At 43.6% G+C, this 19,802-nt stretch overlaps 1 protein-coding gene across 2 annotated transcripts in view; it reads right to left on the bottom strand.

The window, feature by feature from the left end:
* The window catches only part of PTGES3 (prostaglandin E synthase 3), a 185,739-nt gene extending 166,188 nt beyond the window's left edge, over positions 1–19,551 (bottom strand). The window contains exons 1-2 of one of the 2 annotated variants that reach the window (XM_086959916.1): positions 19,297–19,551; positions 3,748–3,861 (exon numbers count right to left, since the gene is read on the bottom strand). In XM_086959916.1, the coding sequence (XP_086816042.1) occupies positions 3,748–3,861; positions 19,297–19,298 (116 nt within the window). In that variant the 5' untranslated portion in view covers positions 19,299–19,551. The remainder of the gene's footprint in view (positions 1–3,747; positions 3,862–19,296) is intronic. The other variant, XM_086959920.1, reaches the window with a different exon arrangement.
* Positions 19,552–19,802: the final 251 nt, after the last annotated feature.

The following is a 19,802-nucleotide window of genomic DNA, read 5'->3' as shown; positions in this document are numbered from 1 at the left end:
TATTGGTCCCTGCTCTCACCCTACCTGTAACGCCCCTAAATGTAGTATTTAGGGGCACCCTGAACCTTCCTTCCTCAGATCTAGACACGAAAACAAGAAACAAGATCAAAAAGAAGGCCCGCTGTGCAGCTGCTAACAAAAGGACAACACCAACTGACTTGCCCAAGCCCTACAGGCCTGTCGATCCTTAAACCTGCTCTTGGTAAATCCCGGCGACTACTGTGAGCAGCAACCTAGAAGACCCCGGAGGACCTGTCTGCCTTGACCCTCTGAAAGACTGGGACTCGCGCGAGCAGTCGTTCTGGTCAAACGACAATACCCCTGGTGCCAGCCAGGAACCGCGAATCCAGCACACTGCACCCCGCCCAGCCTGTGCCTGAGTGACCCAAGACCACAAGGACGTCTCCCCGGCGACTGGGACCCAAAGTCCAGTGCCCAAAGACCCTTCTCGACGACACCTGTAGCTCACAACCAGGGACCCCTCCTACCACGAGCAGGTAAGATTTCCCGACATCAAAAGGCACCCCTGCGCCCCACGGCCCCCTATGCCAAACTCCTGGGTGCTTACCTATCCTCCAAGGCCCCAACTTACCTCTCGAAGTGCTGGTCGCTCCTGAAGAATCTCCGTCCCTGAGCCTGCAGACTTTTCCCACTTTCTAACATCTCCATTAACATGGAGCGCCCGACTGCTCAAAAGCACCCAGCCGCCTGAGTGCCCCTGGCAGTGCAACCTTTGCCCTATTCTACTTCCCCATTTGCCCTGAGCAAGTGACCAGGGGCCCAGCTCCCACAGCCTCGTGGCCTGCTAGCCAGCAGCCACCAACCGAAGGCCCCCTGCCTCTCATTGGATAACATTGGGCCTAACTACCTATGCACCCGGCTGCCCCTGCCCCGCTGAGGGTGTACCAACTATAACTAGCTGACCCTGGGGGACCCCTGAGTCTATACCTAGAACCTTAACTCTGCCAGACTAGTACTTATCTAAAAACCAATAACTCACTTTTCTTCCATAGGCTAACATTGACTGCTTTTCAGCTAAAAATTCTTCCAAGTGTGGAGTTTTGGAACTTTAAAATATTCATCTAAAATCAGCCGAACAACGAATTCTGATTTACTCACCCGTTATCAAGAGAGACCTCAGTGCTGCTTCTTTTAGCCCAGCACAAACCCTGCAAAGTAATCTTTACCGTGCTTACCAGTAACCTGAATTTCCTTCCATAGGAAACCATTGACTGTTTTTCTGAGAAATTTCTTCTAAGTGTCGATTTTTACAAACTACAAATATTCTTTAAAAATCGTACCAACTACCAAAACAGAATTGCTTACCTGTCTTAGATAGAAGTCTCAGCGCTGAACCTAGATTACAAAAGTAACGTGAACATACCTTACCTGCAAGTTGAATTTCCTTCCACAGGATAACATTGGTGATTTCATCTGAAAAAGTTTCTAAGTGACAACTTTTAGAAAACAATAATATTCCTTAAAAATCACTACTATAACCAAAACGCTTTTACTTAACTGTTTACAGTTTGTCCCGGGACTGAATCTAGGATCCAGTTCTGTGGTTAGAAAAGTAATCCAAAAAGTAATCGATTGCACTTACCTAGAAAACCCCACTGAGCTCAATGTTAAATTGTGTTTGAAATTGTGTTAACTATTGCAACAAACTAACTATTGTATTCAAAGAGACTATTACCCATTTGAAAAGTATTCAACTTAAGTAATCTATGGTAAGAAAGTATATTTTGATACCTTGTTGGTTCTAAAAATAAATACCTATATCTTTTGATACAAAACAATTGGCCTAGAGTTCAGTTCTCGAGTGTGCGAAACCTTTTGCTGACTGTGTACGTACAACAAATGCTTTGCACTGTCCTCTGGTACTGCCTTAATGCTCGACCAAGCTACCACTTTGGAGAGTAAGGCTATATCTAATTTTATCTATTATTTTAGCCTGCATATAACTCCATCTGCCCTCCTCCAGGTTCTCTGTAGTGGACTGTTCAGAAGTAACGTTTCAAGTTGGGTCATGAACGAGGTCAATATTCTTAATATGCCAGTAAAGTTCCGCATGGGAGTGCCACTGAATAAATTTACATTAGCATGCAGGGACAGTGCCTGCATGTGGTTATGGGCAGTCATGTCAGGAGGCAGAAGAAAGTTGCAACAGAAGCGCTGGCTCTACATGCCAGAGTGCAGGAGCTAGTTCACAGCCAGTGCTAAATGTTACTTTGGTGCCGCTGAGGAATCTGCAGTCAACTAGTGTCCACCAGAAAGAGCATTAGAGAGCAACTAACGTTCATAATAACTATGTATAAGGGTCATTCCTTCCGTCATGATAAGTCAGACATGACAGCAAGGTAAATCCCCTGAGCAGGGCTCGAAAAATCAAAAAAATATATATATCCTCGACCTAACTGCAACCTACTTGACCTCAGTCTGTGAAAGCGGAGCAAATGTGACAAGATAACAAGATTTAAAGGCATCTTTATTGCTCATTACCTTTGTGAGCAATAAAAATGCCTTTAAATCTTGTTATCTTGTCACATTTGCTCCGTGTTCACAGACAGAGGACAAGAGTTGGTTTGTTTTCCTACTAACCAGAAAGGGCGAGTAGGACCTAAAAACAGCTCGACCTTGTTAAATTTAGCTCTACTATGAGAGCAGTGGAGTGGAATTGTCGGGCCCTGCTGAGGGTACCACTCTGGTTATATAAACACCATATCTTTGATGAGTCAAGAAGTGGAGAAAAAGGACTTCCATGATGACACACTGACGCGAGACGCTAAGGTTTCTGCACGCAGACACTTCAGCTCAAAGTGGTCTGACATCCCTCACTGGGTGTCCATCCAAAAACCAAGACTGGGTCCGAGTCTCTCACTCCAGGTAATGGGGTTGACTTTATCCTAGAGGTATTGTTGGCTCTACACCTACATACTAGCTGGTATACAGGTAAACATACCCAGTGGGGGTGTCTGGAATCAGTTTGGGCACCAATCCCACAGTCTATGTTGTCTAAATGTGTAGATCCTGTATAGTGTTCTATGAACTACTCTACAGAAGATCTGCCTTAAAGAAAATAACTGTAAACTGTTGGCTATCCAGCTATTAAAGTAATTTCACAAATGAAAACTTTTTAGAAGTAGACTTGTTCAGAGCTGCTGCAACCATACCCTGATGCCATGCACTCATCATTGAACTGCTCATGCGATGTCAGGGAATGGCACAGTAACAATTCCACAGAGCTCAGACTTTGTTAAGGACTAGGACATAAAGCTTCGCAAAGGCATTGGATACTGCATGAGAGTTCATAGGGCCTCAATCACCAACAGCTACTACATATTGCCTATTGAAATAGTCTATTAGATACTTCTTGAAGTTGTGTTTTAGATTATGCCACAGACGTCAAACACTTTCTAATAGAGAGAACGATTGGTTAGTCTCACAACAGATATATATACATACATATACACACACACATACATATACACACACACATACATACATACATGTATGTATCATTTACATATACACCTCAATATCAAACCTTTTCCAACTTGAACTGTATAGTGGTCCAGTCAGCAGTTCACTCTGCAGGAACTGTAGCAGTGTTCTACCGCCAAATGGAAAGATCTCAATCATCCAATAGGCCTGGTTCCTCTGCACATTAACATCTCAATTAAAAATTGCTGAATGGAAGAGGAATGAAAAAATATAATTTATATCGATAGAATCTACAGTTCTCACCTGAAGGTTAGTTTAGTTTTTTCAAAGTCTATTTTAACTTCTTTGCTGTCTTCCACACAAAACTCAATGAAAACGTAGTCCCGTCGGTCATACCACTTTGCAGATGCTGGCTGCCTAAAAACACAGAAAGAATACGGTTCATGAAAATGGATGAAAAAGTTTCTTAGAAATAATATTAGTTTCCTCTGTGTGCGCAGCTTCTTTGAATTAATAACTAGCAAAATAACTCTGCCTGTGTTCAGAAACCAAATATGTTAACAGTTTCACAAAGAAAGGAACTGTACGTTGCCCCTCCCCCGCAAATCAATTATAAATAATCTAACGAAAATTCTTCAAGTTGGACATGAAGACCCACTCCAATTATTCCTTTTTTTTTTAAACTACAAAGCTGGTAAAGGTGCTTACCAACAGTACTCTTTAAATGTTTACTCTTCTTCTGCAAGGATACAAAAGCCTCCCTGTGCTAGAGTGAGCTGGGTAGCTATTACTTCAATATGATATTTTCATTGACGTTCAGGAAAAGTGGAACGCAACGAGTGTACCTCTTAAGACAAGTAAAACAGAATCGGAAAAGAGTAAATAACCGATGTAAGTCACAAAACTGCACAGGGAAGGCTTACCTAACCCTCTTAAGCAATCTGCTACTACATCAAAACAGTAATGTTTCGAAAATTAGTGGCTCGATTTCTAAGATGCTACCTAGCAAATGTGAAGAGTGAACCCTTTTCCACGAGTGAAGAAAGTTTCCCTCTCGAGGAGTTACATTTTTCATCCAGTACTGGTTTGCTGGATTTTTAATAGGTGCAGATAAAGCCAAATAATTGCTTTACAACGTCAACAGCTCATAGCACTTAGCCTTCTGAAGTACAGTGACCCTTCTGCTGCAGAGGTCTGACTCGGGGTGAGAGGGATAAGGAACAGTTCTTAGGTGGAAAACTAGGAATTGCTTTTTAAAACAAAGATGCACCTAATATCTACTGGCTTGTAAACGCATTATGAAATATGCTGGTGTTCACACATTTGTTCGAAATGTGGGTTCATTAGCTTGCGTTGAAAAGATAATGTTTATCTGACAAGGCAGACCAGAATTAAAAATCAATACAAAATCCTTTCTTTAACCTCACCATGAAAATTTCTCAGTATTATAATAAAAACATACCCAAGACTGATACCAGTGTACCCTAGGCTGAAACCAGTGTTAAGAAGCAGTGGCAACCAAATGGAATTTTGAGTAAAATGTGAGGCCAGGTACAGATACAAATGTACAGTTTTTTCTTACACCCTTGAAGCAACCTTCTTTTACACAATAAGACAAAAAAAACCATCCATTTGAAGGTATATAACTGCTTCATGGAAGAACGTGTCCTCCTTCAAGAGGTTTATGCAACCAAAGCGAAAATTCAGATGTTAATACTCAAATACCCTCGAGCCAGCGAATCTAATTCAGTGATGGTAGGCCATGATGTAATAACCTGCCCAACATCCTTCACTGGCGATTCTGGTCTCCGCAGAAGACTTCTGCGCGTATTTCATGTCTGGAGAGGATTATCTACACGCTACCCAAAGAGAACCAGACTCATTCTGACTACTGTGTGGCGAGTAAACTGATGGGTTTTTCAGGAATGTCGTTTTTATCCGACATTAATGTGGCATCCTCTTTGGAACTGTTCTTCAGGAACTCGGATGCATGGTCTCTACATTGTGTCTCTTGGGGTTACAACAAGACGGATATCGGACTTTCCCCAAGGAAGAAAATCCCCCAAGCCCTCAGTCGTTCAACACCCATGTGTCCTTCAGTAAAACTTTCCTTTGTCTGTCGACCCTGGTGCCTTCAGAGGCACGGTTGGTAATCACCAAGAGCAAATGAACACACAAGCCTGTGCCAAATCATCTTGATCTGTAACAAAGGTAAGGAAAGCAGGGAGGACTACTAAAGTAAATAGCCTGTGCTGGACATGTTTATGTCTTACTTGTTCTTTATTCTAATGCCTTTATTCAACTTGCAGTTCACCGTTTGAGCACCTCATATTTCATGGAGAGTAGTAGTCATTCATGTTGGAGGAATAAATATTAGAAGAGGGTTTTTCTTAACAGGAGGTCCTCCTGGTAGCACTAAGGAAACAACCAATTGGAGAGCCAGCAAAGTCAGCTTGTCATCCTAAACTCTTTAAAGTGGCATCGCTGATCCTCTAAATACTCCCACAGATTCCACACGTACGTTGGACTCACAAGCATGCAAAATACAAGCGCTCAGAGTTGAATCAGCATGACCACCCGATTAGAAATTGGCTTAAGTTCACACTTTTGGAGTACAGAAATCAGAATGTAATTCAAAATATAAGCTTTTGCGACATTTTTGTTAACTCCCCCAATAGGTGAACTGGAGTAAAAGCCTATTTCTCATAATATACTTGTAATCCCAGATTTTAAACTGTCTCAGAGGGTCCTTACTTTTCAGTGAATATTCAAGCTAACAATATGCTGCATGGTTGACTGATGACACAAATTTGTATATCCGCAAAACAGCATATTATACACCACAAATATTTGTGGAGAATAGAATAAGTCTTATGACATGCCCATTTTAGAAATAACATGAAAACAAATGTATTAAAGCCCGAGAGTTCAAAACGGTCACATTCCATCCAAAACGGCCTTCAGAGTTCCAAAAAGTTTTCAGTAATTTGCCACAGTGCTCTTTACATATTAACAATAGTCAAGGAGGACATGGGTCGAAGAGTTAGGATCTTTTAATACATTGTGACTAAAAGACCAAGAACACGGTCAGCAATGTTTGCTTCGTTTATTTATACAGTGTGCTCAACAAACAATTGTCTCATGGCTCCTCTATCCAAGTGAGAGATGGCCGGCATTAAATACACGTTGTGCTGGCAAGGACGTAAGAATTTAAAGGTCAAGACCCTAAGCTCATTTTTGGAATAGACTAAACAAAACGTTTTTTTTTAAATCGTGCTTTCTGCCTGTAGTGTTTTCATCCCATGATAAATGCTCTCAAAAGATGAGGTTTAGACTCGAAGACACTGTAAACTTTCTGACGTTTAGAGAGATCTTCCTGCCACTCCCATCAGTGCATTCATACATTCCAGTTTAGCACTGAACAGCACCTTATGATTTGGCTCAATGAAAACAAAAAACAATTTCCAACGAATGCAAATGCTTTTGAACAAAGAGAACACAACTGGTCCAACGGGCACTCCAAAAGTAGGTTCAAATTGCCCAAGTGTTTTATTTTTTGCCGTTAGTAAAAACAATTACACCAAAAAGCTGGGGGGCACACTCATCATCTATACATAGGACTCTATGACCCAGTGCTGCAGTCTTAAAGCCGGATCAATTGAGTCCTCTTAGTCACATCCATTTCACGAAGGCCATGCCGCATGGTAGAAAAGTTATCATGAGGACCACTGTACACGAGAGGGCTTTATGTCTAGGCACCTTGAAGAGTGGCTTTATGGCAATGTCAAATAGTAAGGGGGAAAGGTGACCCTTGAGGTACAAGATTCCAGATTGACTCACTGTGTCCAATCCTATAAAAATGAACGGAACCACGCAAATCATTCATTGAAACATGAGCCACACGCCACTGCCAAGATGGGAGAAAGTAAAAGTACACTGTATGCCAGGTATTATAGCGCAATCTTAAATCAAGGAAGGATGACCTAAGGGTCTTGGCAATAGTCTGAATAGCAAGTGAGTCAGTGTGTGAATCTGTACCAAAACGGGGGATGAAACCAAGTGGCTTTGAAATTTACAGTAAACATATACCACTGAATAGGCGACTCTCAAAGAACAATCGGTCCTTAAATGTCCCGCACAAGAAAGACACATAAAAAGTGCTGCTTCCAATGAAAGAATATATTAAAAAGAAAAAAGCGACTGGCATTTTTAGTGGCTTTAGATAGACCCAATGACTATACCGGTGTAGGACTACCATACACATCGATTTACAGTCGAGGTGGAAGCATTAAAAGCAACAGTAGGCAACGATCTGCACATAAAGTACTCTTTGGATCACCCACATTAAAACGCTAAAGGAGTGAGTTTGCCTTTCAAAAATGAAGGCGTTTTCGCCACAGAGAATTTGAGATTCTGGAGCGCATGAGATTCAAAGACAAACATTAGTAACGTGCCCTATATTCAGGAGCACAAACCATTAACCCACTACTTAAGTAAAATAAGTGAAAATAAAAATAAAACTCAGCCAAATTGTAAGTTTAATATTTAGACTAGGGAACCATGGTGCATTATTTACAAAAGAAATTAATGAGAGATAGACCGAAACAAGACTGCAACACATTAATAAACGTTTAGTTCACGTGCATAGGGCAGTTTAAGGCAATCTAAATCAATGCAATGCCTTCATCTTACGGGTTAAAATGTATTGAAGCTTGGCTTGCACCAGAAATCGGGCATGTAGTACATTTTCTTTTAACAAAAAAGATTGCATTGATTCTGGAAGAACACCTACTAAAATGGTGCAATGTTGAGAACGAAATAAAAACCAAGTAAAATGTAAATGACTAAAAACTACAAGATTATTAAATTAGCAGACAGGCATGAGCAAAAGACTTATTGGGGAGCGAGTTCCTACTCTTTAACCTTTTGCCGACCAGTCTGGCTCTCAACTAACAGTAAAACAACGAATTGCTTATTTCTAGATAACCTTTTCTTATGTGTTGGGGAATGACGCATAACACCCATCATATCAAGCACTAGACAAAAAAAATCGAGCCTCACTGACACTTTTATGGCTAGAGTTCCACTTACCTTATCGGCAGCACATCTATACATACCTATTCAAAATATTTCTGCAAAGACAACTTCAGAATAGTTTGAAAATGAATCTCCAGATGGACACTGCCACACTAATGGCTGACTATAGACTAAGGACAAGTAACAATAATTTAAAGTATTTTCCTCTTAAATTATATTTTATTCACTGCATGTTGCAGAAAACACCATTTAAGTGGGGGAAAATGACAACTGAAGAACCCCGTGTTCTGAACTGAAACAGAGAAAGGAGCAACTTTTGTGATGTGCATAAAAACACTTAAATGGATGAAAATAAAATTGGACACAGATGCTATATCACCTGAGGGAAGCCAAGAACTAAAAGGACAAAAAGGAAAGACAGATGTTTGAAAACCACTGCCAAATCGATGGAAGCATCAGATAGGAAGGAGGCTCTGGAATCCAACGTGATGTGAAAGTCAACGATTATTACAAAGAACTAGGGACATCAGCAACGTGGTGGGCATTAGTTCAGGTGGAATTACAAAGCAAAACACTTTGGAATTGGTTCCCGCATCAGTGATCTTGTGTGTCCCACAAAAAATTCAAACATAGCTCTCAGACAGACACCAGACAGTGAACAAGAACGTCCCAAATGAAAGTACTAAATCGCAGATAAATAAAAACCCCAAAACTTGTTGGCCCTTACCTCATGAATCGAATAATTCCATGACAGAAAATCAACCAACATACTGGATAACCATATCCATAACGATGATGACTCAGGAGAATTAAGTAAATGAGAACTACCTCTTGGGAAAAAAGTAACCAACCTGAAGAGATATCGGTACACTGGAGGATAACCGGCATGGCTGCCCTAATTCATTGGAACCCAGGTGCACTCAATGGCACACAGGTCGATCTAACAATTCATGGGGCTACCGACCACATATTCCTACTCATACTCGAGACAGTTTCTAACCCCACTAATATAAGCAGATCAAAAGGGGGGCCGGTGTTGTAAGAGGATTTTCTTATACTTTCCAGTGTTCTACCCCTCTATTTATGTTCGGTCAATTAAAAAAATGGTCATATCGTAGACATGCTTGATATTCATTGTTTTACGTACCATCGGACAGTCACAATAACTGCTCAACTTTGTAAACTCAAGGTAAAATAAAAGTGGATTAAAACAATTTTCAGTGGTATAGCCTCGACAGAGCAGGTCAGCAAGGGTTTTGATTTTCATACCACTAAGATTAAAAATAATCTCAGCTTCCATAATGGATTACACAATTATCAGTGGCATGTTACTTGTAATCCATAAGGACATAGAGGAGAAGTGTGGCTCAGGGGTTAGAGGCGGCAGACCCGGAAGCTGAGATCGGCCCTGGACCAGGGTTCAATTCCCCGCCTCGACAGGGCTTGGGCTCAATAATTCCACGGACTCGATAATTCTTGCTCCGGTGCCTACTCGACTCACGGGTTCACACTCTGCGACTCTGGGCAATAGCTTGCTTAATCTCCACAACGGCCCCTCGCGGCGGGATGCCTGGCTTTCACCTTGTGGATACCCTGCCGTGGTTATCTCACAGGGGAATACCAGGACGGGTTCCCTAAGCAAGCACTTAGATGCCTGCGATGTGGGTGGTTTGCGCTATATAAATCATGTACATTTACATTTACATACATTTATTGGATTGCATGAAGAGCGATCGTGTGATACAGCAACATAAACACATGGACCCAAACTCTAGCACGCAAAAAAAAATCTTACGGTGTTTGAGAACGTCAGATAAAATGTTACTTATATGAAGGAAGCAGGCCCATAAGGCAAGCTAGCTAACACCCCCACAACCGTAGGCTTTATGAAAATATGTCATTGCTGATGGCATGCAGACTGATAATATTGAGGTCTTCGGTGACTTCAGCACAACAAATGGCAGTCTGAATATAGTAAGGAAGGACAATGTTGAGATATTTAAAAACATTTGAATCCCTCATGAAATTAGCAGGTTCCGCATGAAGTTTAGAAAGTGCTACTTGTTGAGGGTGAGGTAGACCGTACTCAAGTAAGAAGCTCAGTCAGGTGTCAGAATGTTATGTTCAAGAAGGGTTTAGACCTAAAGAGGAATAAGAGCTGGATGTGTTGTATCATTCTAAAATGGTCATGACAAACCTCTATGAAAGCAGCATACAGGTGGACTAATATCCATGGGGCTTAATATCGGGAAGTGGGACTTTCATGTAAGGCGTAGCTAAAGCACAAACAAGTTTGGGCCTGAATAGCTACTTAGGTCTTCTACTACAAGGTGCATGCGATGTCTGCTGCAAGGGCTTAGGCACAACATACGGTAGCTTGGGGGAATCTATTGCTAGCCACTGCATACTATTAGTGTCCAATCTTGTTAATCATGTGCTTGTCCCTCCCATTGAAGATTGCCTTTCTACAATCACTTTTCTTTGGCTTCTATGCTTCCACCACTTGCCCTCAAGCACTACTTTTCTTCTTTTTGATTAAGCCCTCCATGAGTGCATGTTTTTTTTCCAGCAGTCACCTTTGTGTACTGCTCTTCCACTCCTTCCTGCTCTCTATGCGCTTCTCCCTGCTTCTTCATGTTGCGCTCACCTCCCTTTACCCCCCTCAATGCTTTTTTGCCTGTGTGCTTCTCTGCCCGCACCTTAAGTCTCATCCATTGCTTCTCCTGCCTCCGTGTTGTTTCCCCCTCCTGTGTCCTTTTGCTTCTCTTCTCCAACCCATAATCCCTTCCTCCTGCTTCTCTCCTGCACACTCCACAATACTCTATCGCCCGTTGCTTCTCTTTCACCGAGCCCTCTAAAAATGCAGCCTAGATTGACTGGTGGACTTGGTATACAATGCAATCATGTGGATTGATAAAAGCCCGCCGTTTATGGATGGCCGTGATTAACACTAATACATAACAAGCATTTGCAATGCAATAGGTCTCGGATTTGCGAGACAAAGCTATTGGAATAATAAAAATAAAAGCGGGTGCTGTGCTAAATTAAAGAGTGGCGTCAGAGTTGCAAAAATGAAAGTGGGCGCCGAGCTGAAACAAAGAGCACCGCCTGTATATAAAAGTTATGTGCATGGAGGCTGTAGGAAAGCAGAATCTACTTCTATGGTTACCCCCCGTTTGCTTGAAGTTACACTGTTTTTGACTAGTCTGACTGGAATCCTGCTAATCAGGACCCCAGTCTATATGCTTTCTCTATTGCAGTCCAACCTCTGTAGTTTGCCCCTCTCATTCCTTGGTGAAATCTGTTTTCCCTCCAAATTTCTCATTTTCACTGTGCTTAGGCCTGTGTGCTCAAACAGTGCACCCCCAGCCACCATTTTGTGTTCACAAGCCAGTGAAGCCAGCCCCCTTGCCCCCCCCCTGAGGCACCAGGGATTTTCTACATCAGAGGGTGCTTCTGTGAGCTGTATAAACTGTATTTACTGGGGCCTGTGCACTTCGCTTTTTGGCCAGCAGGGGGAGTAAAGCTTTATTCAAACAGTACTGTTAGATTTCGAGTTCGTGAAGCCTTTACCTGCTGAAGTCCAAAGTTGTGGATTGAGCCTGTCTGTCTCCTAGGAGATTCTGAATAGGAGTAAGCAGCTGCCCAGCCCCAACCCCCAGGCCAGCAGACCATTGGCTATTCAGCTACCAGGCAAGTCTGAGCCCCCTCTCACACCTGCCCAGGCCCCTGAAGGCCTTGCTGGGTGCACCCCAAATCATTCTCCTCCATCTTGTGAGTTGCAGCCCACATGTGCCCCAGATTGCAGTGAGCAGAGTCCAGGAAGTGGTAAGGAGACAGACTAGTGCTGTCTCTTCCCAAGACAAAAAGTTGTTTAAAAAACGATTTTCACTTTGTGTTTACTGTCTATGCTCGAGGTTGTTACAGTTAAAAATTGTAGTTTTAGCCTGCCTGTAATTGCATATTTTATCACCTGTGTTGTGTTTTACATTTGTGGTTTTCGCTGCCCATGATTGCCTTCATTTAGTGTGTTGAATTGTGGGATTTGCAGTCCAACCTCTGTAGTTTGTCCCTCTCATTCCTTGGTGACAAATCTGTTTTCCCTCCAAATTTCTCCTTTTCTCTGTGCTTAGGCATGTGTGCTCAAACAGTGCACCCCCAGCCACCATTTTGTGTTCACAAGCCAGTGAGGCCAGCCCCCCCCCCCTCCAAACAAAAGGGGTTTTCTACATCAGAGGGTGCTTCTGTGAGCTGTTTAGGCTGTATTTAATGGGGCCTGTGCACTTCGTTTTTATTGCCAGCAGGGAAGAGTAAAGCTTTATTCAAACAGTACTGTTAGATTTCGAGTTAGTGAAGCCTTTACCTGCTGAAGTCAAAAGTTGTGGATTGAGCCTGTCTGTCTCCTAGGAGATTCTGAACAGAGCAAGCAGCTTCCAACTCCCTGGCCAGCAAACCTTGTCTGAGGTTGCTGGGACCATATATGGTGTGCTGGTGGTTGGCACATGTGTACACTGATTGGTGGTTGTATCTGGTGTTTCTATTGGGTTAGGGTTAATGTCCTCATTGGTTGGGTATTTGAGGGTTCTGATTGGTTTCTCTGTCTGATTCAATTATTGCAGGGTTGGGACTAGGGCTAGGGTTCGGATTTCTATAGGAAGTAGGGACTAGGGCTTCCTAGGTTATTGGTTATTGGTTGTTGGGAATAGGGTGGGGCTAGGGTTAGACCTTTAATTTGAAGTAGCTATTTAGTGCTTCTGGTGTGATTGGTTGATGGACCAGTTGTGGGACTAAGAGTAGGGTTAGGCTTTCTATTGGAAGTAGGGACTAGGGCTACCTGTACCATTGGCTGCTTGGACTTGGGTTGGGACTAGTGGTAGGGCTAAGGCCTTTATTGGACGTAGAGATCAGGGTTTATGAACTGATTGGGTGCTTGGACTAGGGTTAAGATTGGCTGCAAGGTCCTGGTCTCCTATTGGTTCTAGATGTTAGGGCTAGTGTTGTGATTGGATAGTGTTAGGGCTAGGGTTCCCATTGGCTGAAGGGGTCACCTGATTACTAGGGCAATAAAAGGCCAGGCTTAGGGCGTCTCAGCTAAGGGTGGAGATGAAAAGGGTAATTGCCTGTTTGGGCCTGTTAAGGGCGGAGAGGACAAGGGTAGTTGCCTGTTTGGGCCTGTTAATGTAAATGTAAATGTACATGTATTTATATAGCACAAATCGCCCACATCGCAGGCATCTATGCGCTTGCTTAGGGAACCCGTCCTGGTATTCCCCTATGAGATACCCCGGCAGGGTATCCACAAGGTGAAAGCCAGGCATCCCGCTGCGAAGGGCCGTTGTGGAGATTAAGCAAGCTATTGCCCAGAGTCGCAGAGTGCGAACCCGTGCGTCGAGTAGGCACCGGAGTGAGAATTATCGAGTCCGTGGAATTATTGAGCCCAACCCCCGTCGGGGCGGGGAATTGAACCCAGGTCCAGGGCCGATCTCAGCTTCCGGGTCTGCCGCCTCTAACCCCTGAGCCACACTTCTCTCCAGGGTGGAGAGGACAAGGGTAGTAGCCTGTTTGGGCCTGTTAAGGGTGGAGAGGACAAGGGTAGTAGCCTGTTTGGGCCTGTTCGAGACTGGTCGGGACTAGGGCCAGAAATGCTGCCCTTTTTCTCATTAAAAAAAAAATAATAATAATCCTTCACTCTTATCTCTCCACTATCCTTTTTCCTATCAAAATTACCAGACTAACATGTTCACTTCTCAAATTCCATATTCCATATTCAACTATTCTAATATACTGCCCAAATAACTAAATAACATATCTACTACTCAAATTACTTCATATTTATACAATACTAATTTTCAACACTAATCCTTCATGGTTTCCGGAGTGGTGTGCTACTCGCCAAAAAAGCGCTTCAACACCCATCAGGGGTAACAAGTGCTATATGAATGCAAATCTTTCTTCCCCTTTTATCCATCCGCTATCCTTCTCACTTTAAGTAACAGACTAATATCCACCACTGAAATTACCTCATATTTCACCATATTAATTCACCAGTAATCCTTAATAGGCTCCCTGAATAGCATGCGTCAACAAGCGAGTGATAAATAAATACTAACCTTTGTCCTACTCTATCCTTCTGCTATCATTCCAAATCCAAATAACTGACTAACCTATCCACCACTTAAAATGTACTTGCATGTTTCACTATACTAATTCAACAATAATCCTCTGTGGGTCCCGGAGTAGGGTGCTACCCGCCGAAAAAGCGCTTCGACGCCTCGTCAGGGGTAGTAAGCGCTATATAAATGCAATTACAATACAATACAATACTGGGCTCGACTTAGTCTCCCCCTCCATCCAAAGCATCGTCTGTGCACGTGCGCCATTAAGGACAACCGACGTGATCTCCCTTAGGGTGAAGGAGTCATTCCCCTGCATTTGCAGGTACCGTAACGCAACTGACCGGGCTGCTGATCCTGAGCTCCTGCGGACTCAAGAGGCTCCAGCAACACAGGAGGTGGGTTCCTACGTTCCTTGAGGTCGAGCTGCCCTCTCACCAAGTCTGAGGCGAGTAGTTCATGTAGAGACCGCATAACCTGAACCCATTTGCACCGCATACTTTTGCAAGTGGAGAAGTGTGGCTCAATGGTTAGAGCGGCAGACCCTGATGCAGAGGTCTAGCCCAGGACCAGGGTTCAATTCCCCGCCTCTGCGGGTCTTGGGCTCAAAATTCCACGGACCTGATAATTCTCGCCTCGGTGCCTATTCCAATCATGGAGTCCCACTCTGCAACTCTGGGCAATAGCTTGCTTAATCTCCACAACGGCCCCCACAACGCTAAGGATTCCTAGCCTCCACCTTGGGGGTGCCCAGGAGTGGACGCCTCACAGGGAAAAGCCAGGATGGGTTCCACATTGGTATTCGTACAAGCGCCTTGAGACCCTTGCGGGCGAGTAGTGCGCTATACAAGTATCAATTTACATTTTACATTTACAAGTGCATATGCTTGTTGGTGTTTCCGAAACAAGTGCAGTGGGCTATGAATAGCCCCAACCTCTGGGCACATTTCCACCAAAGAACTTCAGCCTCCTCGCACCGAGCGCTCCGTTGCTTTGTAAATCTGCTCGAGGTCCCCTCGCGACTCCGGTGCCTGTGGGTCCTCTTGAGGGTGAACATTGCTTTTCCTGGGCTCCCCTGGTTGCTCCAGGCCTGGCCCGACTCCCCTTGCTGTGTTGAGTCCCCTGGTCCTTGCAGAGCCAGACCGTAACCTTCCTTGACCATCTTTGTGGGTTGCCGCTGCAAAGGCTTTTTGGTGCTCAAGCCAGAAACCAACCCATCAGCACTCAAAATCCTCTGTGGGACAGCTTGTATCTGGCTCATGGTAGTCAGACGTCTCCTCATCCCTGCAGCTGTAGTCAAGGTCTCCATCATCACACCTGAAGCACTCTACATAGGTGGGTATTAGTCTACTGAGCCCCTGGTCACTCCCGAGTGACACAGACTCTGTCCCTTCTGCTTTCAGGTACTCTTCACCAAGAATCCACCTTTGGATTCTAACAGACACGTTTCTTCTTTCCCACAGTGGCATGTCCTTGACGTCCTCCATTGAGATTGACAGCGGTTTCCAACACCACTTCAGCCCTGTGCACCCCGCTTCCCTGGGATAGGTAACTCTGGTACTACGGTATCCACGGGTGGGGTGGCTCTCGAACCTTCTATGATACAAAGGGCTTCCTCATAATCCATTGGGAAGGGTTTTTTTTTTTTTACATTTTATTGTCATTTCTCATTTGTACAATCACCAACATTTGGAATACTATTAAACAGCGATCCACTCCAATTATATATGATTGAGCAATGTACATCAAAACTTCACACATTACAGATCAATATAGTCAGTTCAACATTTCCCCACGTCTGTAATGCCGTTCTCCGCTGTACCCACCTCCCCGCAGTCTCCCATGTATACTTACAACCCTGTCCCTTGATTCGGATCTCGTTCATGGGCTATCCTCAGGGGTGAAAATCACGTGTGGCGGATCATAGATATTCCCTCTCGATTCATTCCATTTCCCCCATATTCTGGACCAATTTTTTGGGACAGCCCCTGTGAGTGTATACCGCTGTTTCCGCCACCATGGCTATGTCCATGTCTGTGCCCCACTGAATAAATGTTGGCAGTGACCCTGAGCCCCAGTGTTTGGCAATGTTCCGCTTGGCAATGGTCAAGCCCAGTGTGGCCCAATTCTGTAGCGCTAGGTTTAGGTCAGTAGGTGGCCAGATGTTTAAGAGGCAACACCGGGGGTCTCGCCGGACCTCTGCCCCCACCCACCTCCGAGATTTCGGTTGTAACTTGGTCCCAATATGATTGTATTTGGGGGCAGTCCCATATGACATGATAGAACGTCCCGACTTGCCCACAACCTCTAAGGCAGAAAGGATCCAGTGTGCGGCCTAGCTTATGTAAGAAGGTACGGGAGTAGTACACCCGGTGTAGTACCTTGAGCTGTATCAGCTTGAGTCGTGACGGGATCGCCGCCTCACAGGCCGACGCCAGTGAGCTCAACCAGTCGGTGTCACCAATGTCTCCCAGATCCGCTTCCCATTTGGCCCGATGAAGCAGTGTGTGGTTGGGTTGATTATTAACTAACTTTCTATAAGTTTGTGAAATAGATTTTTTGTCCATGTAGTCAGTTAGGATTCTATCCTCAAGGGGTGAGGAATCAGCCAGTGTGGTGTCCTGGGGGATTGCGCCCTGGAGGGCGTGCCTAATTTGTAAGTACTGATAACGTTCAGTGTCACCCATGTTATACTGGCTTGTAATGTGGCGAAAGTGAGGATCTCTCCTCGCACCCAGAGGTCGCCAATCTTTGAAATACCAATGAGGTCCCATTTTCTGAATCCCTTGGTGTTGACTAGGGTGCCGAGCCGTGGAGTCTCCCAAAGTGGCGTGGCAAGTGTTAGCACTCCCTCCCATCCTAGCGCCCTCTGCTCAGTGTGCTATATTTTAATTGTGTGCGCGGTGGGACCTGTGAGTATATGTTTCCTTTTATTAGTGTAGAGAGCTTTCATCAGGTTTTGTGCAGGAAGGATAGCCCTGTCTAGCCGGAATGCTGGTTCTTCATGGGGGACATGCAGCCTTTGATTTATGATAGCCTATTGTGAGGCCCAGTAGTAAAGTTTCATATCCGGTAGGGCAATGCCACAGTCATACCAGCTTAATAGCAGCTTGCGTTGCGCAATACGGGGTGGTCGACCGCCCCACAGCAGCGAGGTGACTTCCGCTTCAATGGCCTTAAAATAAGAAAGAGGGACCAGGAAACTTTCTTCGGATTGACCCATGAAATACAAAACAAAGGACGTCCTCCTTTAAGTTATGCATGTGCATTGTTGTTAATACGACCTGCTGGACTTATTCAGAGGAAGCCAGAACAGAAACCGTGATGAAATGTGACCAGTACTATCAATGAACGGACATATTAATGGCATTGTTATTCTCAGGACCCACGGGGGGAAAAAGACAGGAGTATCATGCATAAACCTAGTTAAGATCAGGGTAGTTATAGCAAGAATATACAACAATATCGTAACCAGATTCAATTATAAATAGATACACTTGTATGTACAAGACATTACAGAAGGAGAACAGAAAAATACTGTGAATCAATCATTAAATTTGTCAAAGACATCATATATTTTAGAAGACTGTCACTTGCGCCATTACGTCACGAGCACAAAGTGCACTTAAGTCTTCTAGGGTTGCTTATGCATTTTTGCCTAACAGTGCTGCTACAACTGTTGTGAATTATCCAGTCTTCTAAAATATATGATGTCTTTGACAAATTTAATGATTGATTCACAGTCTCTCTTTCTGTTCTTCTGTATTGTCTTGTACATACAGTTGTATCTATTTATAATTGAATCAGGTTGAGATATTGTTGTATATTCTTGCTTTAACATAAGCCATTTGTTTTGCTATACAATACCATTAGCCAAGCAAATGGCTTAAACTTAATCAGAGGCGCGACCTATTGCATTTTCAATGCTTCTTTAATCTCCTGGTCCAAAAGTCAACTGAATAAAATGTTGGACAATGCAACAACCCTCTTAACCGTGCAGCATGACAGCTCTCTTAACCGATCACCATGCCAGAATATCACTCCTACTAGAAATTCCGAGTTAACTGTGCAAGACAGCAATCTTTGACAAAAATCCTGTACAATTAAAGTACAGAATCAAATTTGCTTTACGATTAAAAATTAATTACATTGACATTAAACAAGTACGATTGCAAAGCCGCCATAACACCAAATGTGGAATAATATTCTTCCAAAAGAAAACTATGACCCGGTAAAAAAGAAAGTACATTACACTGCAGGATTCCAAGTTTTTACGTGATAGTATGAATGAAGCTGGCCTTCATCGAGTCATTGTAAGAAAAAAAAAAGGCAGGAAATAAATTCACCCTCATGCAACACCCACACAAAATATTCTGTCTGCATGTTCGGTGACACGGATCCCGTTGTGCACGATGGGGTGCGCACTACTATTGCCACGCTACATTTTGGAATATACACATATAGATATCCAGAATATTAAGCTATTATCTTCTCGGTAATGTCATAAACCTGCTAAAATGTGCTATGACTAGAGTCCACGGATTCGTCCTGGTGTAGATTAAAAAGATAACGCCTTTTCAGGTGTAGGAGGATATGTCCTGAAAGGTCGTGCAGGGATAGTTAAGGGTACATCCCAACACCCCTTCTCGGAAATTAAAGGGAGAGCACGTACCCCGACTCCCCTTTCACCACCCAAACTCACATGGTCGGATTGGGCACGGGCCTCGGCCTTTTTCCGTGGATCTAGAAGGCCTCTCTCCTCCCCGTCGGCGCCTGTCTTAGTCTCAAGAGGGTCTGTGGATTATCAGATACGTCTCACGTCGTGTCTAAGAACAGCTTTCTCTAAATCAGACAGGTAACAACCTCTCGGTTTGTCACTGCCCGCTTCTTCCTCGCGATCACCTCCACCTCGCGCGCTCGCTAAGCCCGGCTAAAAACAAACATAGAAATAGGACATGAAAATGCCTAAAATGGCTGCACGCTGTATAGCAATGCATTACCAGACGGCCATTTTAAAACATGGTTGTGCTTTTTATCGCATGACCGGAAAAAAAGGAAATGAAAAGAAAACACACAGTCAAATGAAAATAGCATATATTATTCTAAGTTTTAGTAATCACATATAACAATGATGTTGTAGTCTCAATTAAAATACCCATTTTATTTTATGAATTTACATTTGTAATAACGCGGCGTACGTTGTGGCCA

This window comes from Lissotriton vulgaris, chromosome 1_1, assembly GCF_964263255.1.
Source record: "Lissotriton vulgaris chromosome 1_1, aLisVul1.2, whole genome shotgun sequence".
NCBI lineage: Eukaryota > Metazoa > Chordata > Amphibia > Caudata > Salamandridae > Lissotriton > Lissotriton vulgaris.
The sequence above is the reverse complement of the archived record's forward strand: the minus strand, read 5'-3'. Positions and strand labels throughout refer to the sequence as shown.